Source organism: Rhinatrema bivittatum, chromosome 1, assembly GCF_901001135.1.
Source record: "Rhinatrema bivittatum chromosome 1, aRhiBiv1.1, whole genome shotgun sequence".
NCBI classification, from domain to species: Eukaryota; Metazoa; Chordata; class Amphibia; order Gymnophiona; family Rhinatrematidae; genus Rhinatrema; species Rhinatrema bivittatum.
The window spans coordinates 538,984,400-539,009,626 of NC_042615.1; the positions used below are offsets into that span (position 1 = coordinate 538,984,400).

Genomic DNA, 25,227 nt, shown 5'->3' on the forward strand with positions numbered 1-25,227 from the left:
TTTGAAGCTGGCTTCCGGAGCATTCCATTCTAGGTCAATCAGTTTTGTATGGCCTGCAGCATTGGGAAAGAGCATGAGGCCTGACGGAAACCGACCAAAACTGGATTCGTCTTTGGCTCCGCTGTGGTACTCGTGGCTGGAATGGCCAGCGTCTTCAGGGTCAGAGACATGAGAGCTGGTAACTCGTCTTTGGAGAAAATTGCATCATAATTTGGTATGGTTCCATCCCTGGAGGGATTTCCCCTTCCTCCAGGGAATAAGACTCTTCCCCTGAGGTGTCTGTGTCTCCTAAAGGGAGGCTTTTGCCTGGATGGGGCGCATCTCGCACCTACCCAGATGCGCCCCATCCAGGCAAAAGCCTCCCTTTAGGAGACACAGACACCTCAGGGGAAGAGTCTTATTCCCTGGAGGAAGGGGAAATCCCTCCAGGGATGGAACCATACCAAATTATGATGCGATTTTCTCCAAAGACGAGTTACCAGCTCTCATGTCTCTGACCCTGAAGACACTGGCCATTCCAGCCACGAGTACCACAGCGGAGCCAAAGACGAATCCAGTTTTGGTCGGTTTCCGTCAGGCCTCATGCTCTTTCCCAATGCTGCAGGCCATACAAAACTGATTGACCTAGAATGGAATGCTCCGGAAGCCAGCTTCAAAGGAGGTCGGGTCCTAGAAGCCTAGAGGTACTTGGAAGGTCTTGTGCTTCTGGTGGAGACTGGGTCTCCACCAGAAGCACAAACGTTTGCAGCCCTTTGAAGAATTCCACCCAGGAAAAGTTCCCTGGGTCCATATTGAATCTAGTGGAGGCCCCCGAGGTGCCCCCCTTGAGTAGGCGCCGAGTCTGAGATGCAGAGGTCCAGGATACTATCATTGGTGGAACCGGATCCCTCTACTGGCCATGAGGGGCCTTGCTTAGGTTCCCCCCTGAGCCTCTTCGCACTGCAGGCATAGGGCGGCGGCCACTTCAGGTTGCGCAGCGGGCTTGTCCTTGGCTTTTTTGGCCGGCGGTGCAATGATTTATGTGCGTGGAGTGGCTCAAAATAGTCTGTGCGCGTAGGTGCGAGCGCCGGGAGGCTTAGTTGTGCATTACGGTTACGCCGGCGATATGCGTGCGCCTGGGTGAGATGTGTGCGCACGGATCTATTTTTGCGCTCGGGCTGTTTATGCGGGCCGCTGTGTGCATGGCACAGATGCGTGCGCCGCTGTGCGCACAAGTTGGTTTTGCGCCCGGTTCGCCACTGTGCGGACACTATGGCGATCAAGGGGGGGGGGATGGCGCCAGCGTCCACGCGGGCAAGATGGTGACCCCCCCCCCGGAGGGTCTCCACGTGTCTCGCACCGGATCGGGGTCTAGCCCGACGGGGCTGCTCAACCCGATTTTACAGACGCCGGAAGGGACAATCTGTGCGGCAAATCGAGCCTCGGAGACCAAAGACTTAGAAAACGTTTTCTACCTTACCTGGTCTCAGCATTTCCCGGTCTCCTGCTTGGGGGGGGGAGGGAATTACCTTCACTGCCACGCTTGATTCAACACCCACTGCCTCTAAGCCACCCTAGGGGCTAAGTCCACGCCGGGAGCTGGCTAACGGACCAAGGCTTACCACTGAGGGATCTCGGAAATCACCTCAGGAATTCTCGACTGGGGGAGGGACCCTTAGGTATCACCGCAGGAGAGCGAGGCTCGTCTTCTTCAGGTAAATTTTCTCTCTTCTTTGTTTTAGAATTGCTAACACTATTCTAGTATGTGGATGTGTCCTATCGGCTTAGGAGACGGAGAAATATTGAAGAGCTAAGCTTCCTGCACGGGTATATGTAGGCTGATGTCAGTGTTGAAATCTGACTGTCTCCCATCTGCTATCAGGAGTACACTATACCCACTGGTCCTAAGTCCATCTGTTACATGATAGGAAAGGACTGTTTAGGATCCCAAATAAAGACCCATGAGCTTGTTTCACTATGTACACTAAATAAGATTTAGATGAGTATGGAAAAGCCCAAAGCCAAGAAACTGTCATGTTGGAAGCTCCTAGAATCTCACTAGTATTGGTGACTCAAAGCTGGTTTCTTGTTAAATAAAGCAATAACACCACATTCCCTGACTTATGATGCATTGCAGGTACAAATGAAACAAGTAACACTCCCGGTTAGAGTAAAGCTTAAATCCAGTCCATGTCAGTTCACAGTAATTTATTTTCATAGACAAATACAGATAGTGCTTGAGAAACAACTTCTACTTACAGACTTTGACATAGGGCTTCAAGACTTGGCATTACATCAGATAACATTTTTTTTTTTTTTTAGAACTTAAGTTCTATTGGAGGGGCTACTGAAGCAGCGGCAGAGAAACAGAAGAAGCGATGAGACATTAAAAAGTGGCACTAAGGCTAAAACCAAAGAGACTGGGATATGTCCATGTGGTAACTCGGAAGAAGAAACATGAGGGGATCATGAGGCAGCGTGCACATGGGAACTCCCGCACATGCTCAATAAAGTTTTTCCTGAGCTCAGAGAGCTGGGTCCATTTCGGCGCCATCAGATGACATCACCTATGGTTTACAGGCCAATTCATGCCTGCTTTTCAACAGAGAGCACTGTGAAATGTAATCATCTGGCAGAGGAGAGTGCGTTGGCAACTAAGCTCCACCTGTACTGCCAGTTTCAGTGTTTTGACAGCTGGAGACAACTGGCACCTAGAATGAAAATAGAAATAAATTGCTATGCTACTTAAACCTGCTTGGAGGGTCTGTTCCTCCTCCCAAATGATCTTAATAAATGCCATATTTTGTAAATTAACTGAATAAGTGTTGACATTTTTTTTTTTTAGATTCCCGATCCTACATTTTTAAGCCAAATCCGATGAGATACCTGAACCCTGAACTGTATCTGTGTGGAACCAGATTGAATTAAAGGTCTCGCCCAGGTATGATGGAAGGAGTAAGAGGCAGCTAAAGACAGTATCCTATAACAGGTCCTATAACAGGTTTCTCATGACCTCGGGCTCATTCTACTTGGGCGTGTCACCTGAACATAAAAGGAGCACTGCACCTTTCTAATAATTAAAGAACAAGAATTACTCCCAGGAGACAGACTGTTAAAAAAAAAAAATTTAACTAGCAAACAAGAGTGCCCTGATAACACACTTCAATGAAACCCGATGTGCCTGAGGAACTCCTGACTTGAGACTGCACTCACCATATATTAAAGTAAGTGATAACCTCCCCCCAAAGCATTAGGTAACAATGTAAAAAACACTGACACTTCACGGTCTTGTGCCCCCCCCCAAAAAAAAAAGAACAAATCTGCATATCCTGCTTAACTGGGTGGAGTATCAAGGGTCACTGCCCTTATAAAACAAGCCAATACCCAAGTCAACAATAAGATGTGAATATACCAGGTGTTATGGCAAACAATGAGAAAAGCCTAAAGCAAAATCTCTGAGGTGATGCGTTCACAAGCTGCAGCCAAGCTGCATGTGCCATATTATCAGCCTTTCATTTCCTTTCTTCCTGGCTCTCTCAGTCTTTGATGGGGCATAGCAGAAGATTAGGAACATGCCAGGGGCATAGCATCTCTTACTGACCCTCCAATTTACACAACTAAATGCCAGTCTGTCTCATGCAATACAGCTGATTTTTAGGTCCATGTTAAAAAAAAAAAATAAAAAAAAAATTTCAGTAAAGAAATGAGTGGTATAGCCAGGGTTTCCAACTGTCAGTAAATTTACTGACAGTCAGTAAAAATATAAAACCAATACAGATATGTCAGTAAAAAATTTTATATCAGTAAAAATGTCAGAAGTGACAGGGCTTGTGGGCTCAAGCTCTGCAAGGCTGCAGCACCCAAGAGTCTGGGACTATCAGGCAGATGCAATAAGACGATGCACATCTACATCCTCTGTGCACCCGATGCAGTATTTAAATGAGTGAAATCGGGGTAGCATTAAAAAGGGCACGTTGAGAGAGAACTATGCATTTCTGGTACTCAAAGATGTTTATTGCAATGGGCACTGGTCGCAAAGGGTACCCAATTCGTGCGTTCAGAAAGAAGCACACTTTGTATGGTTATTTTGCTGAGGTTCACAGACTTTGCCGATTTTAATGCTGGAATACATTATATCAGGTGCCCATTGCCACAGGCATCTAAATTGAGTGTTCATAAGAAAAATATATTTCTTTTTGAACAAATCAATGCATATATAATTTTCTCCACCAGAAGCAGTAAATTCAAGAGTCAGCATGATACTAAGGGGGACGACACATTTATCGCAACACAGAGGACTATACTGTTCTGTATCTCATGACTGCAAGTTAACTTTACGCCACCTCTAGAGCTGAAGTTATATTCCCCGCATTAAAAAACATGCAGTGAGCGCTCAGCCTTTGGGTGTGCTCTCTTGTATTGAGTGGTAATAGTTAATGCCTTCATTTACATAGAATTTAAATGCGCTATCCAGCAATTCAGTCGTATGTTCGGGTGCACATTTTAAACACGCTAATCTCATTGCTGCAGACGCTATTATTGCACGCCTGAAACAAGCGCTCAACCGCGAGTAAAACCATGTGCTAGGCCAAAGGAACCGTATTGCATCGGCCTGTGAGTCTGTGCACAAAAGTCTACGGCAAAACACGTGCCTGCAAAAATGTTATGTTGTCAGTTAAAAAAAAAAAATCTAACACAGGGCCAATAAAATGCATTTTCAGAAGTTGGCAATCCTGGCAGCTGACTGTATATATAAATGGTACATGCTATTCCCTGGGAGGAGATTTGTTATCACTCACATCTTTCTCCTGCATGATCACTGCTTGACTTTAGAATAAAGCGCAGGATCTGGGCTCCCGAAAGGGGTTGCTCCCAGCCGGCATTCCCACCAGCAGCGCATCCTTGCAGGCATTCTGCATACAATACTGCTGAAGCTCCGCGGCAGCCTGAGAAACCTGCAAAGAATGCAAAAAAGAACCAAGATCACCCACCGAAACAAGAGCCAAGCTCGCCTATGGAAACCTCGCCAAAATATAAGAATGACAGATCTCACCCATCAAAAAAAAAACAAAACTTTGCCCAAATATAGAATTGACCAAGCTCACCCACCATAACATCACCAAAGATATTAAAAAAATACCAAACTTACCCACTGAAAACATCAAAAATACTTGCTCACCCACTGAAAATCTTGCCTAGATATTAAAAAAAGAAAAAACAAAAACGAAGGGACAAGCTCACTCCCTCCTCCCCACCCCCCAAAAAAAAGCCACAAGGCATAAACTTTGAAAGTACTCCGGGCCCTTCTTTTAGACCCTCTCCAGTGAATAGGATTGCCACCTTATCCCTGGCAAACAGAACATGCTGATCCAGTCCTGGGCTTGCTTCCCTGCCGCTGCCCTCCTTAGTGAGGGAGGAGAATCAGGGCAGGTGCCCCAGGTCCTCTGCATCTAGGAGGACATTACTGGGCCCCAGTAGCTCCGCCCCCAACACAACTTCCTCCTTTAGGAGTTCTGGCAGCCCGCACTGTGGTGCCAGAGACCCCTCCTCAATTCCAGAAGCGGGGTGGGTTGCACCCTCCCTCACTTATCTTTTGCAACCTCCAAGGGGTGTGGGGCCTGCTCCAACAGATTCATCCCCCTGGTCAGTCCTGCTCTCTGCATGCAGGGACTTGTACCTCTTGATTGTCCCAGTGATGTCCCTAAGAAGATCGGAACTACAAATCCCTGCATGCAACAGAACAAAGCCAGGATTAGACTGGCCGATTCAGCTGACCTGGGGCGAGCTGGCAGCCCTACCTATGCACCATTTCTAGTTCCATTCTACTTTTGCTCTTGAGCTAACATCAGTAAAACTCAAAATGGAGATTTTTCACTTCCAAAAATATTCAAGGGTGAAAGTCACTGACTGTGCAAACTGGTTCTTTGCCTACAACAATCATTTCCTATAATTATCCTTTTTGGAAACGGTTTATTTTTAGTAAGAGAATCCTTTGACGGACGGATCCACTGAATTTTTAGCATTCTGGAATTCATAATGTACTTGAACCAGTTTTTCAGTGGTGAGGTGATGCAAGCCGAATGCTAGGACATAAAGGCTTGACAAAGTTAATGCCTTCCCTCCTCATAAAAGAAAGAAAAAAAAAAAAACTTGACTCCTTATATTCTTCCAGAGACCTCACTAGCTGATTTTTGAAACACCTATTTTAAAATTTGCTGTCAAATATTCTGAATTGGATTTTCCCCATGTAGCTCAGACACTGCATTCCCACCTTTGCACTCCAGCTGCACAATGTCAAACTTTTCTGCAGGAAGCACCGCACTTTTGTCTTGCCAGCCCATGCTCTCCATTACTCAAAAGAAAACCCGTAACCAGCAACTATTGTGAAAGATTTCAGAGATGAAGTTGGCAAAACTAACTGCTTGAGTGCCATTTGTTTTAATTCACCAACAACCAACGAAGTAGTGAGCTAGAGAGGGTACCAAGAGGCCGTGGGATATTTCTTTTTTTTTATAATGGAAAGTTTGTTGGAAAATGCTTAGGAGTCCTACACTGGATTGCTCTCCCAATTGGATTGCATCTGCTTATAATCAGTTAGCAGATTATAAGCGTTTCAGGAAAACTCTAAAGACATCTTTTCAACGATGGATGTTTTTAACGAGGTTGTTTATATCTTGTAATGTTACTGTTACCCGCCAGGGACAAGATTTTGGAAGTTATGGCAGGCTATAAATCATTGTAAATAAAATGCAACCTTTGGTACAATCACAAACAGGAAAAATATTCTTGTTTACAAGAATCCCTCTACCCATCCCCTACCCCGCAATCATACAAAAAGTCATAGTAATACAAAACAGAACACAAGGTTAAGCAGGTGATGATAACATCCCAAACAGAAATAAGAGGAAATAATACAAATGAAAACATTAAAAATCAACAAACACAGTTCAAGAGGATTTGGACACAGAATAAGTTAAGGTCCCCAAACATCTTCAAATTTCCCCAGAGCATCGTGCTTTAGCGCAGTTAGTGTCCCCACATAAAACACATTTCCCAGACATTGATAAACTGACGTCAAGGCTTGAGTAGAAGGACTCTTCCCTGAGGCCAACACACAACTTGCTGCAAGAATGATCTGAGATATTAGTAAGTTTAACAAAACCTGAACATTAGGACTCAGAAGACCTAATAAAAACAAATTTAGGATTCCTTAATAAAGAGAGAAGAGTAATCTCTCTTATCAATTCAATAATCCTGTCCCAATATTTCTCAGCTAAGGGACACTCCCTTAGCTCAGAAAAGAGGGCCTCAAGTCCTCTACATAGACACTAGCACTCCGGCTTAGCTCCTGGGTAGATTCTTGGCATTAAGAACAGAGTTCTCTGATATTTCGAAATTGGGAAGACAAGGTTTAGCTGACTATCTAGGAATTCAAACTAGAGAGTGAACTCCAAGGGCAAGGCAATTATTTAAGGTCTACCCAAGTCAGTTTCCCAAGCAAGCAAATGTTGAGGTTCAGTAGCTAGATCCCCATTACATAAAACAGGAGTTTAGAAATGTCTCCTAACGTAACTAACCTTGTCACAATGCCCCTCAAAGATTTCTCCCTCATGGGGTCCTCTCTAATCTTCTCTGAGTGCAAGTAAATGTTTCAACTGCAGAAGAGAGAACTCATCTTTACCCGAGAGGTGAAACTTATCCTTAAGCTCCACAAAACTCGACAAACCAGTGGCCCCCCAGACCTGTCCCAACTGTGACAGCCCCAGACTCTCTCCCAACATTGGGAAACATAAGAAGCAAGTCCAGGCTAAACATCCCCAACGAATCTCACAGGAGACTTAAAGAAAAAGCCTCTCTCACCCACCAACAATCTTCCATCTCTCCCACAATCTTAGAAAGGGTAAAGGGCAAAAGAAGGGAAGGAAACACAGTCGAGCCCTTAAGAGGCCACCATAAAGCTCTGTTAGGTGCTATTGACTGCAAGGGCTGGCTTCCAATCTCTCTCTCTATGCCAGTCAACCACCAACTTCAACTGAGAAGCCAAATAATACTTAAAGACTAAGGACTCCCAGACCACCCAACAGTTTAGACAAATACAGAACCTTACTAGCTAAATTAGGTGGCCTCCTTTCCCACATAAAGCTAAAGATCCGTCTCTGAAGGCTGTTCAGTATCTTATCAGGCACCTGAATAGGCAAAGTTTGGAATAAAATAGCAAAGGAGCACCAAATGATTCATTTTAATGGAGGCTATCCTCCCTAAGAAGATACATTAAAAACTATTCCATTTATCTAAATTTCACTGAAGATTTGAAATCATGAGGGGATAGTTAAGCTAAAAAAGTCTCTTTATAATACAAACCAATATATATATACACCCACATATTTTAATTTATCTTTGACCCATCCAAAAGGAATCTGAGCCCTCAGAGTCTGGGTTAACCTGTCCAGAACAGAGATATTCAGAATCTCAGACTTTTCCATATTAATCTTGAAACCTGAGACCCTATCATCTTTCTCTCAAGTTCCTCCAATAAAGCCAGCAGGGAAACTGCTGGTTTATTCAAAGCGAACAGATCATTTGCAAAGAGATCTTGTACTGACAACCTCCAACTAAAGATACCCCCCCATCCATAAGTTTCCCCGGATCCTACCTACCGGCGGCTCCATCACCCAGGCAAAAGGTAAAGGGGATAATGACGAGCACCCCTGCCTAGTACTGCGGCTCACCCAAAAATTAGCTGAGTAACCCCCCATTTACCTTAAGACAAGCTGCGCATAGCTTATGGACCCAACAAAAGAAATCATGTCCAATCCCCATTTTCTCCAGGCCCTTAAACAGGGACTGCCAATGTACTCTATCGAACCCCTTCTCAGTGTCAGATCCTGTCAGACAAATCTGATTGACTTTTTTGACTGGGTAACCAAGGAATTGGATCGAGGAAGAGCGCTCGATGTCATCTACTTAGATTTCAGCAAAGCTTTTGATACGGTTCCGCATAGGAGACTGGTGAATAAAACGAGAAGCTTAGGAGTGAGTGACGAATTGGTGACCTGGATTGCAAACTGGTTGACGGACAGAAGACAATGTGTGATGGTAAACGGAACTTTCTCTGAAGAGAGAGCGGTTTTAAGTGGTGTGCCGCAAGGATCGGTGTTGGGACCAGTCCTGTTCAATATCTTTGTGAGCGACATTGCGGACGGGATAGAAGGTAAGATTTGTCTTTTTGCGGACGACACTAAGATCTGCAATAGAGGGGACACGCCGGAAGGAGTGGAGAGAATGAGACGGGATTTAAGGAAACTGGAAGAGTGGTCGAAGATATGGCAGCTGAGATTCGATGCCAAGAAGTGCAAAGTCATGCATATGGGGAGTGGAAATCCGAATGAACTGTATTCGATGGGGGGGGGGAAAGGCTGATGTGCACGGAGCAGGAGAGAGACCTTGGGGTTAATGTGTCTACTGATATGAAGTCTGCGAAACAATGCGACAAGGTGATAGCAAAAGCCAGAAGAATGCTGGGCTGCATAGAGAGAGGAATATCGAGTAAGAAAAGGGAAGTGATTATCCCCTTGTACAGGTCCTTGGTGAGGCCTCACCTGGAGTACTGTGTTCAGTTCTGGAGACCGCATCTACAAAGAGACAGAGACAAGATTGAAGCGGTACAGAGAAGGGCGACCAGAAAGGTGGAGGGTCTTCATCGGATGTCATACGAGGAGAGATTGAAGAACCTAAATATGTACACCCTGGAGGAAAGGAGGAGCAGGGGTGATATGATTCAGACTTTCAGATACTTGAAAAACTTTAACGATCCAAAGACGACAAACCTTTTCCGTCGGAAAAAAATCAGCAGAACCAGAGGTCACGAGCTGAGGCTCCAAGGAGGAAGACTATGAACCAATGTCAGGAAGTATTTCTTCATGGAGAGAGTGGTGGATGCCTGGAATGCCCTTCCGGAAGAAGTGGTGAAGTCCAAAACTGTGAAGCACTTCAAAGGGGCGTGGGATAAACACTGTGGATCCATCAGGTCTAGAGGACGCATATAAAGAGCAGGCAGCAAAACACTGCACGGAGCGGCAGTAGCCACAGAGGCATTCACGGAGCGGGATGCCAGTGGCCAGTGGTTGGTGTTCCACCTTCACGGAGCGGAAGGATGGAGGGCTGCCATCTCCCAATTAAAAAAAGAAAAAACAAACAAACAAAAAAAAACAAAACAGGGATGGGTTTCATGGGCTATAGGTATTACCAATTATTAGGCTTTTCAATATTTGATGATAGTTAATGTGACTTTCAAGGCATACTTCACTTTCAATGCATATCCAGCATTGCTCTCTGCTTCAACGGCAGAGAGCTATGCTGCCGCTTACCCAACTAATCAAACTTAATATTTCACCTGGAAGCAGCTCCATCACTGCTCTCTACATTATTGGTGGGGGTGAAAGGGAAATAGAACCTAAGGTTACTAAGAGCCAAGAGAAACAGATAATTATGAGAAAAAAGAAGTGTGAAGCTTGCTGGGCAGACTGGATGGGCCGATTGGTCTTCTTCTGCCGTCATTTCTATGTTTCAGTGTCAACATCAAAAATGAAAGCAGGTACCAACTTGCCATTAGCCCACCAGATCAGACCGAGGACTCTCCTAACACTGTCAGCTGCTAAGCGCCCTGGTATAAAACCAGATTGATCACAATGAACCGGAAAGGGGGCAACTTTGCCCAGCCTTCCAGCCAAAATCTTTAAGAGGGACAATGGCCTATAAGAACTGCACAGTGTTGCATCCCTTCCTATACCGCGATAATTTTCCACTAATGTGCTACTCAGTCTGATGTGCAAAACCCGAGGTTACTATTTAATTTGCTTTGTAATTAATTTAAGTACTTGAAAAGGAATTGGCCTTGCTTTCTTGCACTGCAGCAGTTAAGTCTCATGTCACATTTCCCTGCCCTTGATACCAGTGAAACCACCCTCTGCTAATCCACTTCCCCATATTGCAGGGGATTTTCAAAGTCATTTCCATAGGTAAAACAGAGCTTTATCTGCAGAAATGGCCTTTTGCATAATTGCCCTCCTGATATGCAGGAGACAGTGGGCATGTAGGGCCTGAATGCATCTCCTCGAACCCACAGCGTAAAGGGACGCTCTTCTGCTCGAGATTTGCAATTTCACTTATGCTTTTGCATTTTCAAAAGCCTGCACACATTTCTTCCCCCCCCCCAAAATAAATCATGCACACACACACTGGCATAATTTACCAAGAGAAAGTGCCCAATGCAAGTGCACCAATGCAAGCAGTTACATAATTATTCCCAATTCTGTCCCAGTCCCCCAACTACATCAATTTCTTGTGCTGAACGTGGTCGAATGCTTTAGGAATATCCAGACACAGTACACAGAGTCTTCACTGAAATGATTCTGAAACTGATTCACGTTTTAATCCTCACTTCATTTCGCCGAATCCAACGCTGTGTTTCAAAGGCCTGTGAGAACTTCTGCCTTGTACTGTACTTCACCTCAGAAAGAACATTATCTGATACTCAATTGGGGATGCATTACAATCTCAATCAAGGAAAAAATGCACAAGGACTCTACTATACCGAGATTAATACTGTTCTCTTGCTCCCCTCAGCTCGTACAATGGCCAATGGGATAGACAGAGCATGGGGGCAGGGGTGGGCCTCGCTTCTAGTTGGCTTTATCTGATGTTAAATTGCTTGGCGCTGGTCAGAAGGCTTTTTCCTGTGCAGGCCCTAAACTCTACACCATGATTTCTAAAGAACTAGGCTATCTCAGATTTAGGAAACTGGCAAAAGCCTGGCTTTTCCACTACTTCATTTAATGAAAGCGATTAACCTGGGCTCTCATCTGGGTGTTTCACTGGGTCACTTGACTTTGAATCTGTTTTATTATTAATTCAAAACCGAACCTTTTATTTTTTTTTTTGGGGGGGGGGGAAATAAATTTTTATTCAGCAAAGTGCACTTTGCAATAATCATCACAACATATCTCGGAACAAAAATATGTATATTACAATTCTTTTCAACCTGACCTCGGGACATGCAATTATATATTAATTTGCAAAGTGCGCAGTTTCCATTTTAACAAATAGGCTAGTTTATTTATTCTTTTATTTTGGATGGGTAATGTTCTCATATTTTTTATTAATATCCGGGCTTCAGATTTATTATTTTATTTGTGAAATATTGTACCTTCCGGTTTACAGTCTTTTTTTTTTTTTTGTTTGTTTACCATGTGTGTACACAAAATAAGATTTGTTTTATAGGTCTGAAATCCAAGAATAAATAAGGAGGGACCTTCTCTGTGATGTAAGGCTGGTATGTTAACTGCTTAAGAGAAGTCGGTGCACAGACTGCTTCCCCTGAAGAAATCATACACAGTACGACAAGAAATTGTCAAGAAACCGAGAGAATATTAGGCTGGTCCCAAGAGTCAGGTTAATAAAGCAGCAGGGAAAACTAACAAGTGGTGCTGTCATCTATCATTCCAGTCAAGGGTAAAAGACACGACAAGGGACAGACACATTCTGCTGCTGTATTTCCCAACCTTTCAAGCCCAAGGCACACCGACATTAACAAAAAAAGGTCGTGTGGCGCACCAGCCTCTGCGGAGCAGTCAGGGCGGACATATACGGCCAAATAAAAAAAAAAAAAAGCACCGAAAGCCCCACCAGTCTCTCCTCCAATGTTTAAAACAAAAAGGAGCGGGGGGGGGGGGGCAGAGTCACAGCTGAACCTGTCACAATGAAGCAGTTCCCTTTGTGCAAAGAAAGAGAGGGGGGAGATGCTGGTGTGTCCTGAGGCTGGCCGAGGTGGTGGCTGCTGCCAGAACTCCTGCATTGCTGCTGCTCCCAGCAAATTCACATCAGGTGTTCAGCGCACGCTCCCCATCTCACTCGGCCTGGTCGGAGGCTCCGGAGGGACTTAAAAGGAGGTGGCTCCGGAGGGGGAAAGCGGAGGAGGTTCTGTGCGCTGTACAAAGAGGGGGCCTAGCTAGCCCTGCAGGCTGCCCACTGATTCCCCCACACACAAGGGCTCAGGCTGAAACTGGGTTAAGGAGAAGCATGCACAGAAAGGAGCTCCTGCACGCAGACTCTTCCTGCTGCGAGATGCTGAGAGCAGAGTCCAGGTGCTGGTCCAGCGGCAGGCGGGTTAACAGACACTGGGCTAAGGAGGCTTATCAGGCATACAGGATCTAAGAAGTACAAAGGAACAATGGACAGCAATAAAAAGATGTACCATGGGGCCAACAAGTGTGTCGGGCTAGGAAGAAGACAGACAAAATTGCCAAGAGAGACAGGAAAGGCACTTCTAATGGCAAAGGCTCAAACAGAGTGCTATACTGCCCAATCATTTAAAAGCACGTGCATTTACAGCCTTGCCGGGGGGGGGGGGGGGGGGGGGGGGGACACCACTAGAAACAGGAGGTGCAGGAGCCGGTGCACAACCAGGCTGCAGGTGACTGAGGCCGCATGCAGCCAAGGTGAATCCGAGAGCAGCTGCGAGGAAGAGGTGGAGAGCAGCGATGCGCAACCTAGGGCAGCACGGGAGGAGCAAGAGGGCAGCGGAGCCTGGCACTGGGGTGAGCACATAACTAGGGGGGGAGGCCCTGGGTATGTGGGGTGCAGAATACAGTAAGGGTAATGGAGAGAGAAGATGAGGTTAAGGGAGGGGGACAGGAGACTTGTGGGGAGAGGAGAGTGATGGGGGAAGAGCGCTGGAGGGGGTGAGGGTGTGGATACAGGGCATGGAGGGAGTGAGAGGAGAAAAGTACTGGGAGGTGAGTGGATGCAGAGCATGGTTAGATTGATGGGGAAAGACGCCCGACAGAGGGTGCAGGACATATGAGCAAAGGGGGAGGAAACTGGAGGATAGAAGAAGAAGGGTTGCAAGACTTTGTGTTGAATGATGAGGGGGAGGGAGAGTACTAAGGACATGATGAGAACAACCAGAGACAAGGGAGAGTGCAGGATCTGGGAGGAGTAGTGGCAGTCCCTGCCCTCCCCAAGCTTGCTGGCTGTACAGCACTTTTAAGGAGAGGGGGCCAGGAGAGGAGAGTGAATTTTAGTCCTGTTGATTAAGGGAAATCCGCCTGTGTGCAATGTTTCTAGCATGCACTTTACAGCTTGTTCAAACTTAACACTAACGTTTCACTTCTGTTATAATGCAAATAGACGCCTACAAGCACAGGGTGCGTTAACGAACAAACGGGCCGATACAGTAAAGTCTGCGGGAGAGTGGGCGAACCCGACACGCGCACCGGCCACTCGCGATTCAGTATTTAAATTAGGTCCGGCGGTAGATCTGGGTAAAAGGAGCGGCGGCTGTCAGTGGGTTTGACAGCCGACGCTCAATTTTGCCGGCATCGGTTCTCGAGCCCGCTGACAGCCACGGGCTCGGAAACCGGACGCCGGCAAAATTGAGCGTCCGGTTTTCGGCCTGACAGCCACGGGCCGAATTCAAATTTTTTTATTTTTTTTTTACTTTTTTTTACTCTTCGGGACCTCAGACTTAATATCGCTGCACATTTTACTTTCTGTATCCCGCGCGCATACCTAATAGGGCCCTCAACATGCATTTGCATGTTGAGGGCCCTATTAGGTGCCACAGGTTGGACGCGCGTTTTCCTCCCCTACTGAATAAGGGGTAAGGGAAAACGCGCGTCCAATAGCACTGTACTGTATCGGCCTGAAAATAAGTTTCAAATATATCAGCAGCTAGTACGGACAATATCACTTAACCACATGTCAAAGTGTTAGCCAGTCAAAGATTATAGATGGATTCAAATTGCAGGAAAATGCTCATGCCTTCTTTCCTCAGCCATTTATTCACCTTTTCCATTTGTCATCTGTTGCTCAATTACAGTATTTTATTCATAGTTTCTAGCCTCTTGATGGCAGGAGAGTGTTCAGTGCTGGCCTATCCCTCTACAATATTCCTGCCCACCAGAAGATTTCACTGGTTTAAGTTTTTTTTCTGTCTACTGATATGTTTCGGATCATAAATCACATTACATATCAATAATGTCCTGCTGTCCAGTAGTAAAAATCTGCTTTCACATTATTTCTAATGGGGCCTAGTCATTAATAATGAATGTTTTCAGGGATATAAGGGTCTTATCCAAAACCAGACTTTCCCTATTCTGTACCTATGGAAACACATCATCAGTGAATAGTGCCTAGTGGTTACAGCAGCAGGCTGTGAACCAGGGCAGTGAGGCTTCAAATCCTGCCACTGCTCCTTGTGACTTTGGGCAAGTCACTTTACCCTCTGTTGCCTCGAGTTCAAATTGTGAGCCCTCTAGGGACAGGGAAATACCTACAGTACCTGAATGTAATCCACTTTGAAATGCCTGAAAAAGCTGAATATAAATATTCATTCTCCCCTCCCAAAAATTCAAACTAACAAGGAGTCATCCCTGGGATTATCTTCTTTCTTATTTTGTAAAAGAAATGAAAAAAAGAAAAGTACATTTTTTAAAATAGATTTCAAAAGAGGCATCGCTCGATGGACATTTGAGCCAGTTGCCATCCACTTTTGCCTTGCAAGGTGACAAGAAGTGTGGTTAAACATCTGCAGAAGAGGGCTAAACGCACCCCACGCACTGCCCACAGCGGCGCGCCCATCTTGGAAAATAAGGTAGTGCTTGTGTTTCCAGTAGGGAAGGAGCCGGTCAGAGAAGGACGGAATATTATTGTGTCTAAACGGAGCAGAATTCTTGCTGCAAGGGACAGAAGGCCCCTTCAGCTTTCTTGCCAGGGCGATGCATGCGGTCAGGACTGGAGTCTGTCCGCCGTGGCACAAAGGGAACTTGTTGCTCCAGGGATACCTGCTGCATGTGCCCCAGAGGCAGAGCTCCGAGCAAGACATTGAGCCACCGGAGGCAACAGGGCTGTTAAGTGTCCCCTTAAAGAACTTTACGGTTTGCCAGTATTCATCTCACAAGTCTGTTAAGCTTACAACTCTGGCATTAAAAAAAAGGGGCATATTTGCGCCTGGTGCGGGTGTCTCTTTGGCCCTATTGCAGCACGGGGGGGGGGGGGGGGGGGGAGGAGAGGAGAGAAGAACTCGACAAAGTGCTGTCTTCTCGCTCTTCTCGTCCTCTCGACCCTTTCTTGCTGCCGACGCCGAGGAAATCTCCCAGCGCAGACAATGTTGGAACCGGGGGGGGGGGGGGGGGGAGAGGGGCTTTCTGCGCCCTCCCCACAGTCCCGGCAGCACAGGTCAGGGCGAAACTCCCAGCGCCGGGAAGCGAGCGAAAGGGAGGCGTCGGCTCCAGCTGCAAACAGCAGCCAGGGGGGCTCGCGCTCGGTCGGTGCAGGCTCCCCCCCCCCAAGGAAAGTCAGCCCTCGCCTGGCTGAGGCGAAGAAAAAGAGTTTCCTTACCTTGATTCGTTCCACCCCGGCTTCCAGTTTCAGCTGCTCCACCAGTCTCTGCATGGTGTTCAGGCTGGAGTTCGAGGACATGGTCGTGCAAGGTTAAGTGAGAGGGGGGGGAAGAAAAAAAATAAATCCCCGACTCGGTGAAGAGAGGAGAGCTTTGGCGGGCAGCTGCTTCAGCCTCTGCCCGGGGCTGGCCCAATCCCCAGGGAGAAGAGGACAGGAACTGAGCTCAGAGCCCGGCGCCACCCACGCCGCGGCGCCCCCCGTCCCTCCGCAGGCGGGGAGCGGCGCTGGGAGAGGGCCCCATCTACAGGCCAGAAGCCAAGTGGCAAGCCTTCCTGGGAGCCGGCTAACCCTTCCCTCCTCCTCGCTGGCCCTGGCTTTGCTGTCAGAGATGGGCCGAGAAGGAGCAAACAAACCAAAAAAAATGAGAGACCGCACTCCATAACTTTCAGCATCGTCGGGCTGGGTTTAATGATCGTGGTTAAAAATAATGCTAAACAACAATCAGGGAAAATATAGCAAAGTCCCGGGTGTTTGCCCTGCTTTTTTTTTTTTTTTTCTGTGTGTGGTGGTGGTAGTAGAGGATTGGTTTATTTAGATTTTAGAACGTAGTCCAATAAAAACGAGATGATGGATATAATCCTGATGGTGGAAGGAGGGTTTATATAGTGATCCGAGAGCAATTTTTCAACCTTTTCAAACTTCCTGTTCGAGATTTCCTATAAGAATATTATACGGAATTCAGCTGGGGCAAGCACCCATTCCCTGCACGAAATAATTTTGAATTTATGAGTCTAAAGGTACATAAAGTATTTGGGTCCAACCCAGACTTTTAACCAGTTAAACAGATGTATCAGTTTCTCAGGGTTTTACCTGCAAGAAAAAACTAAATTGTCCAGGCAATTTTGCTGGTGTTGATATTGCCTCTACACCTTAATCAATGGTTTAACCAAACTGAAACTTACTAGAGGGATGATTCCATGGTGCAATTCTTGCATTATTTTAGAGATAAAACCTATCCTTTCTTTTGTGTTAGCCAAACAATAGCATTACAGATCCTGCAGTAATAAAGGAGTGGATTGCCTGGTTTCTGGTTCAAAATGTAAAGGAACAAGAGATGAAAGACCCTCCATGAAAATTAGGAAAAGAGAATCCTGTTCTCTGCCCTCTAGTCCCCAGGCCCATCCAACTGCTGATCTAGTCTGTGGCACAGGTGATGCCTCCTTTAATATTGAAGATATAGGACAATCTATATTTAGGCCCCAGGCACTAGAATGAGACCTAAGCACACGCCAGCACCATCATCTCGGCACTGAATGGTGCCGCTGCAGGTTGTGTACTCCCAGAAGACCCAGGATGCAACAGAGAGCAGCCAGCAGCGGCCCACCACCAGGGAGTTTTGCTGGCACTAAGGAAAGTGACCGCCTAGCTTGGTTACTGTTTTATTTATTTATTTATTTATTTATAATTTTTTATATACCGCCGCTCATCAAAGATATCACGTCGGTGTACAATGAACAGGAACTTACGCCGGAGCGTTATACATTTAACAGATTTAACAGATTTAACAGATTTAACTTACGCTTTTACGATTTTACGATTTAACGATTACGCTTACGATTACGCTTACGATTACGCTTACGTAATTACGATTACGCTTACGTAATCGCTTACGATTACGATTACGCTTTTACGATTTAACTTACGATTTTAGATTATGAAGCTACTTCTCTGTGTAAAGACCTCCATGGGGTCTCCACTAGATGCCACTAGCTTCCAGCCCTTGGTTTAACCAGCTTACGGGCCGATACCGTACAGTGGAGCGCACTGTTAGCCCAGGTTTGGCCGCACGTTTTCGACGCGCTAGCTTTACCCCTTATACAGTAAGAGGTAATAGCTCGTCAAAAACATGCGGCCAACCCCCTCCAAAACTAATAGCTCCTGTAACATGCAAATGCATGTTGATGGCCCTATTAGTTATTCCCGCGCGATCCAGAAAGCAAAATGTGCACCGAAGCCGCACATTTTACTTTCAAAAATTAATGCCTGCCCGCACTGGGGAAGTGTACAGAAGAGCAGAAAAAAAAATGCTTTTCTGCACACCCTCTGACTTAATATCATAGCGATATTGAAGATATAGCGATATTAAGTCGGAGGCTCCAAAATTTTAAAAAATTTTTTAAAAAAACGGCCCGCAGGTCGGAAGACGGACACTCAATTATGCCGGCGTCCATTTTCTGAACCCGTGGCTGTCAGCGGGTTTGAGAACCGACGTCGGCAAAATTGAGCGTCGGCTGTCAAACTCGCTGACAGCCGCCGCTCCTGTCAAAAAAGAGGCGCTAGGGAAGCGCTAGTGCCCCTAGCGCCTATTTTTACTGCGGGCCCTCATTTGCATACTAAATCACGCGCGCTGGAGAGTGGGCCTGTGCGCGCGTCGGGAGAGCGGGCGCTCGCCTCGGAGCGCCGGCTCTCCCACAGGTTTTACTGTATCGGCCTGTTAGAGAGACATACCATTCTCAGCAGCACCTCCCCACAAGAAGATTCCTGCAGTGGTGAGCTCCCAGTTATCGAGAGGGTTTAGCACAGAGTAGTGTGTGTGGCAAGTGTAGAGATGTTTTTGAGAGAATAAGGTACATCTCAGTGTGCTGTCCAAGTTTAGAAAGGGAGAGTCACTACCCTGCCAGTTCCCTTGTCTGGACTGGAGGGATCTGAGAGAAGGATTTTCGTCCCCTTTTTCCACATTCTGAGGTTTTGTTTTGGTTTTTTTCTGGTGAAGACCTGTGCCTTTCTGGGAGGTTGTATTCCCTGCTCAGGAAGTCAGGAGGGAGCTGTACACCTCTTTGTTCCAGCAACCAACAAGTTGAAGAAAGAGACATTTTTTTCCTGTTTCGTCCATCTGAGAGGAAAGGAAGTTGTTTTCTGCCACCCTTCCTTATCCCAGAGCCGGAAAGCTGTAAGAACTGTTTCCAGCACAGGCCTTTCCCTGAGGAAGGTCCATAGACAGCTATTTGAAGAGGAGGGAAAAACATCTGGAGATGCCCCAAAGGAGTTTCCACCCTGAGGATGTAGACACTACCAGGTTAAAGTTTGGGAGTACCCAAGGATCTCAGGTCATCCACACCTAGGACATCCAAGTCACCTTGAGACAATTATCATTCCACCCCCATGGAGGATAAGCAAGTTCCAAGCCCCTGTACTGAGGGGAAACTTCCACAGAGGTAGAGACACTTTAAACTTGTACTTCCATGTGAATGAAGAATTTGGATGTAACTGGACACTTCATTATTTATTCATAATTCTTTTGCATTAAGTCACAGTATAGCTTGAGCATCCATCTAGCGAGTCCAGCCTGATTTGTCAGTGTGCCTGTCCCAAAGAGCCATAGTGATAAGGGATTAATTCCACCCCAGCCCTGGGCCTTGAAGGATATCCTCCCCCCCCCCCCCCAAGAGAAAAGAACCCACACCCCGGGGCTGCATGGACTAGTGACTGTGACATGAAGACTCTATCCTGGGTTTTTTATGGCCCCATCGAGATTCAGTCCGTACTATGAATTGCTTGTTATTAATTTGATTTTGTTGTTGTTTTTGTTTTTAATCCCATGGCCATTTAATGCCATTGCGATCAACATATTTATATCAGAACTCAGCAAGCCTAGGCAGGTTCAAGCCAAGGGGCTAGCTTGGGCTCAGCTTGAGGTTGTCACAGAGGACTAGTTAATCCATAGAAATGTCCCCAGGTGAGGAGGAACTGGAAGTGTGCCGGGTCACAGCTCTTCTACATCCTGCCCTAGCGGCCTGTCTGCCAGCTTTGTGGCAAGGTGAAAGGAAACGAAGTCTCGTGTGATCAAGAAGGAAACCAAACAGTCCTTGCAGCTTTGCTTCCCAGCCTAGGTGATGCTCATCTCTCCCTGAGTAGTTAAATCACAAGCAGACTGTGATAAATTACAGGAGGACCTTGCAAGACTGGAAGACTGGGCATCCAAATGGCAGATGAAATTTAATGTGGACAAGTGCAAGGTGATGCACATAGGGAAAAATAACCCTTGCTGTAGTTACACGATGTTAGGTTCCATGTTAGGAGCTACCACCCAGGAAAAAGATCTAGGCATCATAGTGGATAATACTTTAAAATTGTCGGCTCAGTGTACTGCAGCAGTCAAAAAAGCAAATAGAATGTTAGGAATTATTAGGAGGGGAATGGTTAATAGAACGGAAAATGTCATAATGCCTCTGTATCGCTCCATGGTGAGACCGCACCTTGAATACTGTGTACAATTCTGGTCACCGCTTCTCAAAAAAGATATAGTTGCGATGGAGAAGGTACAGAGAAGGGCAACCAAAATGATAAAGGGGATGGAACAGCTCCCCTATGAGGAAAGGCTGAAGAGGTTAGGGCTGTTCAGCTTGGAGAAGAGACGGCTGAGGGGGGATATGATAGAAGTCTTTAAGATCATGAGAGGTCTTGAACGAGTAGATGTGACTCGGTTATTTACACTTTCGAATAATAGAAGGACTAGGGGGCATTCCATGAAGTTAGCAAGTAACACATTTAAGACTAATCGGAGAAAATTCTTTTTCACTCAACGCACAATAAAGCTCTGGAATTTGTTGCCAGAGGAGGTGGTTAGTGCAGTTAGTGTAGCTGGGTTCAAAAAAGGTTTGGATAAGTTCTTTGAGGAGAAGTCCATTAATGGCTATTAATCAATTATACTTAGGGAATAGCCACTGCTATTAATTGCATCAGTAGCATGGGATCTTCTTGGTGTTTGGGTAATTGCCAGGTTCTTGTGGCCTGGTTTTGGCCTCTGTTGGAAACAGGATGCTGGGCTTGATGGACCCTTGGTCTGACCCAGCATGGCAATTTCTTATGTTCTTATGACAGGAGAGGAGAAGCATGAGTGACAGAGAGGAGGGGGACAAGAGAAAGGCAGGCTAGGCCAGGGAAGTCGCCCCACTTCCTACATTTCTTATACACAATGCAAACTCCATTGTCCAGAGTCTGGCATTGTTCCCTCCGGAATGATCTGTTAAATGACAATCCTCCCATGGCTTTATTTTCTTATGGACAGTATGTCGCTTCTGAGATGGGGAAATTCTGCAGGGGAGAGAGCATGCACCTGCCTCACCACACCCACCCTGTATGGAGGAGAAGCACTGACTGCTGGGGAAGGGGGAAGAGGAGATTGCCAGGACAGGAGCAGAAGCACAGCCTGTGGAGGTGAGCGACCCACCCCTATTTCCCATGGATGATGGGTAATTAATTGAGCTTTTACTGTATATGTACATGTAAACAATTTTATATTCTGCTTATTTCAGGATATGTAGCTCCAGGAAGATGAGAATAATAAAAGATAAACTCAAAAAATGATCAGATAGTGTAAAGTGATGAAACAATCCAAAAAGAAGAATCTTTACACCACACAATATTATTCCGCCAAAATGTGAAATTAAAAATAGCCACCTTAATGGAGGAAAAAGACCTCAGAGCCCAAGTGTAAATCTACTCAAAGAATTTAACACATTTACGGGCAGGCCAATCATGGGTCTTAAAGGCACTTTGGGAGGTTTTTAATTATTTATTCCTTATTATTATTAATCTTTTTGTTTATTTTCAAAACATTTTTTATTTAAAAATCCAATATTTCTTTAAGTGGTAACCAATAGAAAGTTTTTCTTTTTTATGTCATATCTGAAGATAACGTGCTTAATGTTGTAAATAACCACAGTCGTTTTATATACTGACTAATGGAAAAAAGATTTCACTTATCTTCTGAGACTTATTTCACAGTGATTTCCAAGTCATAAAATCATGAAACTTCAGTATGTGAATCCATGGTATGGAACCTTTAATAACGATGGTAACTCTGTACAACCCTTTCTGCTCAACTACTAGTTAAAGGAATATTGGATTTTTAAATAAAACAAATTTTAAATAAAAAATGTTTTTAAAAAAAATTTGCCATTAGCGGAGGGACCGCAGAGAAGAAAACATGAGTGCAGTTCACTGAACCTTGAAAGATGTTATTGCCTTGAGACAGCTTCAATAGCGAAACGCTAGCTAACGTTGGCTTAACTTTCATTTTCTCTGTCTCTATCCACTCATAGCTAGATTTCATCAATTCTTTATCACTTCCCCCTGACCAACCTCCAGTTTTCCCAACTCTTCATCTCCCAAATTATTTCCTATTCTCTAGGTTGCTGCCCTTGCCAATCTCCAGCTCTCTGCCTACCTTTATCTTCTCCCCAATAGATACCTTCTTTTTGGTTCTCTTAACCCTCTCCTCCAAAATTATCTACATTGTCTCTCCAACCATCCCCTTTCACTTCTCCAAATCACTCTCTTCCCTCTTCCAGTTACTCTTTCTCCTGCTTGCCATCATCAATCAGAATCTGTTTACTTCTTTCTCCTTGCTATCTTTCCACATATTTTTATTGTCTTGCACTCTCCCCATGTTTTAGCTTACTCCTCCACCGCCCTATCCCACTTGTCTTTCTCTTATCCCCATTCTTCCATATTCTTATCTCTCTCTTTTCACCTCTTGCCTATATATCACCTCTTGTCTATATATCATTATATGCTGCAACTCTCTCCTTCTCGGACTCCCTGCAAACACAATTAAACCCCTGCAGATGTTGCAGAACGCCACCGCAAGGATTTTGACCAACACCAACAAAAGAGAGCACATTACACCCATACTCCGGAACCTTCATTGGCTACCCATTAAATTTAGAATTCTCTACAAAGTCCTCACGATTATTCACAAAGCCATCCACAATCTCACTCCGCTGGCTCTAAATATCCCGCTGCGTCTCCACAAGCCCCTTAGACCAGTTAGATCTGCTTACAGAGGCACGCTTTACACCCCCCCCCCCCCCCCCCAGCCAAATCCTCTTTAAGGAAACGCGCACTATCGACAGCCGGTCCTCCACATTGGAATGCTCTCCCCCCGGATCTCAGGCAAGAACCATGTTCATTATCTTTAAAAAAAAAAAAAGCTCAAAACTTGGCTATTCGAGCAAGCATTTCCCTAATCAGATGATTCGTCTCCCTCGATCATGACTGGTCTAGCCTAGCAACTCTGTTTTCCCTAACAGACGAACGTTCTCTTTCACGCCTTCTCGCAGGTCAGGACTAGACTCAGGATTGAACTCTGATCTAGGCTTACCCCCTTTTTTGCAAAATATGCTTCTTTATATACTACATGTTATCATATTTATCATCGTTTCATCATTATCCGGTCTAATTGTCTTGGTTCAATTGTTTTGGGTTTAATAGCTCACCCTTTCCCTCACCCTTTTTTTTTTTTTTTTTAAGTATCTATTTGGTTCTTTATATCCAGTTAAATGTTGTTGATAGTTTTTGGCATCAGATACTAGCATCTTGTATTTATATCTCCTGTATTTATTTTACTGGATCCGAGTTCTTTGTAACCCTTATTCTCTGTAAAGCTGTTATGCTATATATTCGTTTCACTGTAAACCGATGTGATATGTAATTGTGTACATGAACGTCAGTATATAAAAGTTCAAAATAAATATCAGCTTTCTATCTTTCACTCTCATTCCTTCTTCAGTCCTTCCAATTCCCATGTCTTTAGCTCATTTACCAGCTCCCCTACTCCGATCTCTAATCCCCAATTCACATCCCTAGTACCATCTCTAACTCTTGACAGTGGGGACTCGGTTACTTTCTCCAACTCTCCACTCTACTGTCCAGTCCCTGAATTCACTCTTCCATGCCCCCAGTCACTCCTCTTATTCCAACCCAATCCTAGATTACCCATTGTTTCGCTGTCTCCAGTCTGTAAGTCTCTGCTCTCCTGAGTCCTTGCCCAATTTTCGAGTGTCCACTCTATATCCCAATCCCCAACTTCCCATATTGCCATATCCCCACTCAATCCTGCAGTCCCTGCTCATACCCCAGACCCAATCTCTGAGTCTCTTCTGCTCTCCTCCCTCCAATCCCAGAGTCCTTGCTCTCCTGTGTCCCCATTGTGCCTGTCATCAAGTCTTCACTATGCCACGTTTTCACTCTCCTTCAACCCAATCCCTATGACTTCAATTTCCTATCCCCCCACCCAAGGTTGAAAGCTACTTTTTCCCCCCCCCCCCCCCCTTCCTTTGTGGCCTGGCCTTAGTGACAGGAGAGTGATGCCAGGAGGCTGGTGCTTCTAGGTTGTTCCACTCCCTACCACTGCCACCTCTCCCTCCCATACAGTTCGGCTTAGCGGTCTGGAACATGCTGGCAATAGTGCCAACTACTGCAGGAGGCACAGCTTGGAAGTGCTGGATTACCAGCGCCACTCTCCCATTGACTGGGCTATAGAATGGGACAACAATATTGCTCACCTCTTTGGCCCCAGTAGGCCACATCTCGGGGTAAAGGGGACAATAGTGGCTTTTTTCTTCAGCTCTGCCTGTGTCGCATCAAAGGGGAAGTGGTGGCCTTATAACCAGGGCAGGTTCCTTGTTCACCTTCCTCTCCCCCTTCCAGCACAGTACTGATGATTTCAGCCAATAAATATATTTTCTGAAATCTCTTACATGTCTTACCTCTGTGTCTTGACTAGACTGTAAGCTCCATGGAGCAGGGACTGCATCGTGTGTGTGTTTGTACAACATGTTGTGCATCCAATAGCACTTTTTAAATGATAAGTATTAGTGGTAGAAACTTTTACTTGCATGTAAGTCATTGAAAAGTAACTTTAAATTAATATATTAAATATGCAATTTATTTTTGTGTTCTATAAAATAAAAAGCATATAGTGTTACTTTATTTATTCTGTCTGTGATACTGAACATAACAGGCAAGCAACAGTGCTAGGCAGGTGGACAAAGTGAAGCTAGA

General features: G+C 45.4%; 1 protein-coding gene across 1 annotated transcript in view; it reads right to left on the reverse strand.

Annotated features, from left to right (window-relative positions):
- LOC115098206 (guanine nucleotide-binding protein G(I)/G(S)/G(O) subunit gamma-10) overlaps positions 1-16,694 on the reverse strand; it is a 28,575-nt gene extending 11,881 nt beyond the window's left edge. Inside the window, exons 1-2 of the mRNA XM_029614644.1 lie at positions 16,378-16,694; positions 4,779-4,934 (exon numbers count right to left, since the gene is read on the reverse strand). Coding sequence (XP_029470504.1) covers positions 4,809-4,934; positions 16,378-16,458 — 207 coding nt within the window. The 5' untranslated portion in view covers positions 16,459-16,694 and the 3' untranslated portion in view covers positions 4,779-4,808. The remainder of the gene's footprint in view (positions 1-4,778; positions 4,935-16,377) is intronic.
- Between the last annotated feature and the right edge of the window lie 8,533 nt (positions 16,695-25,227).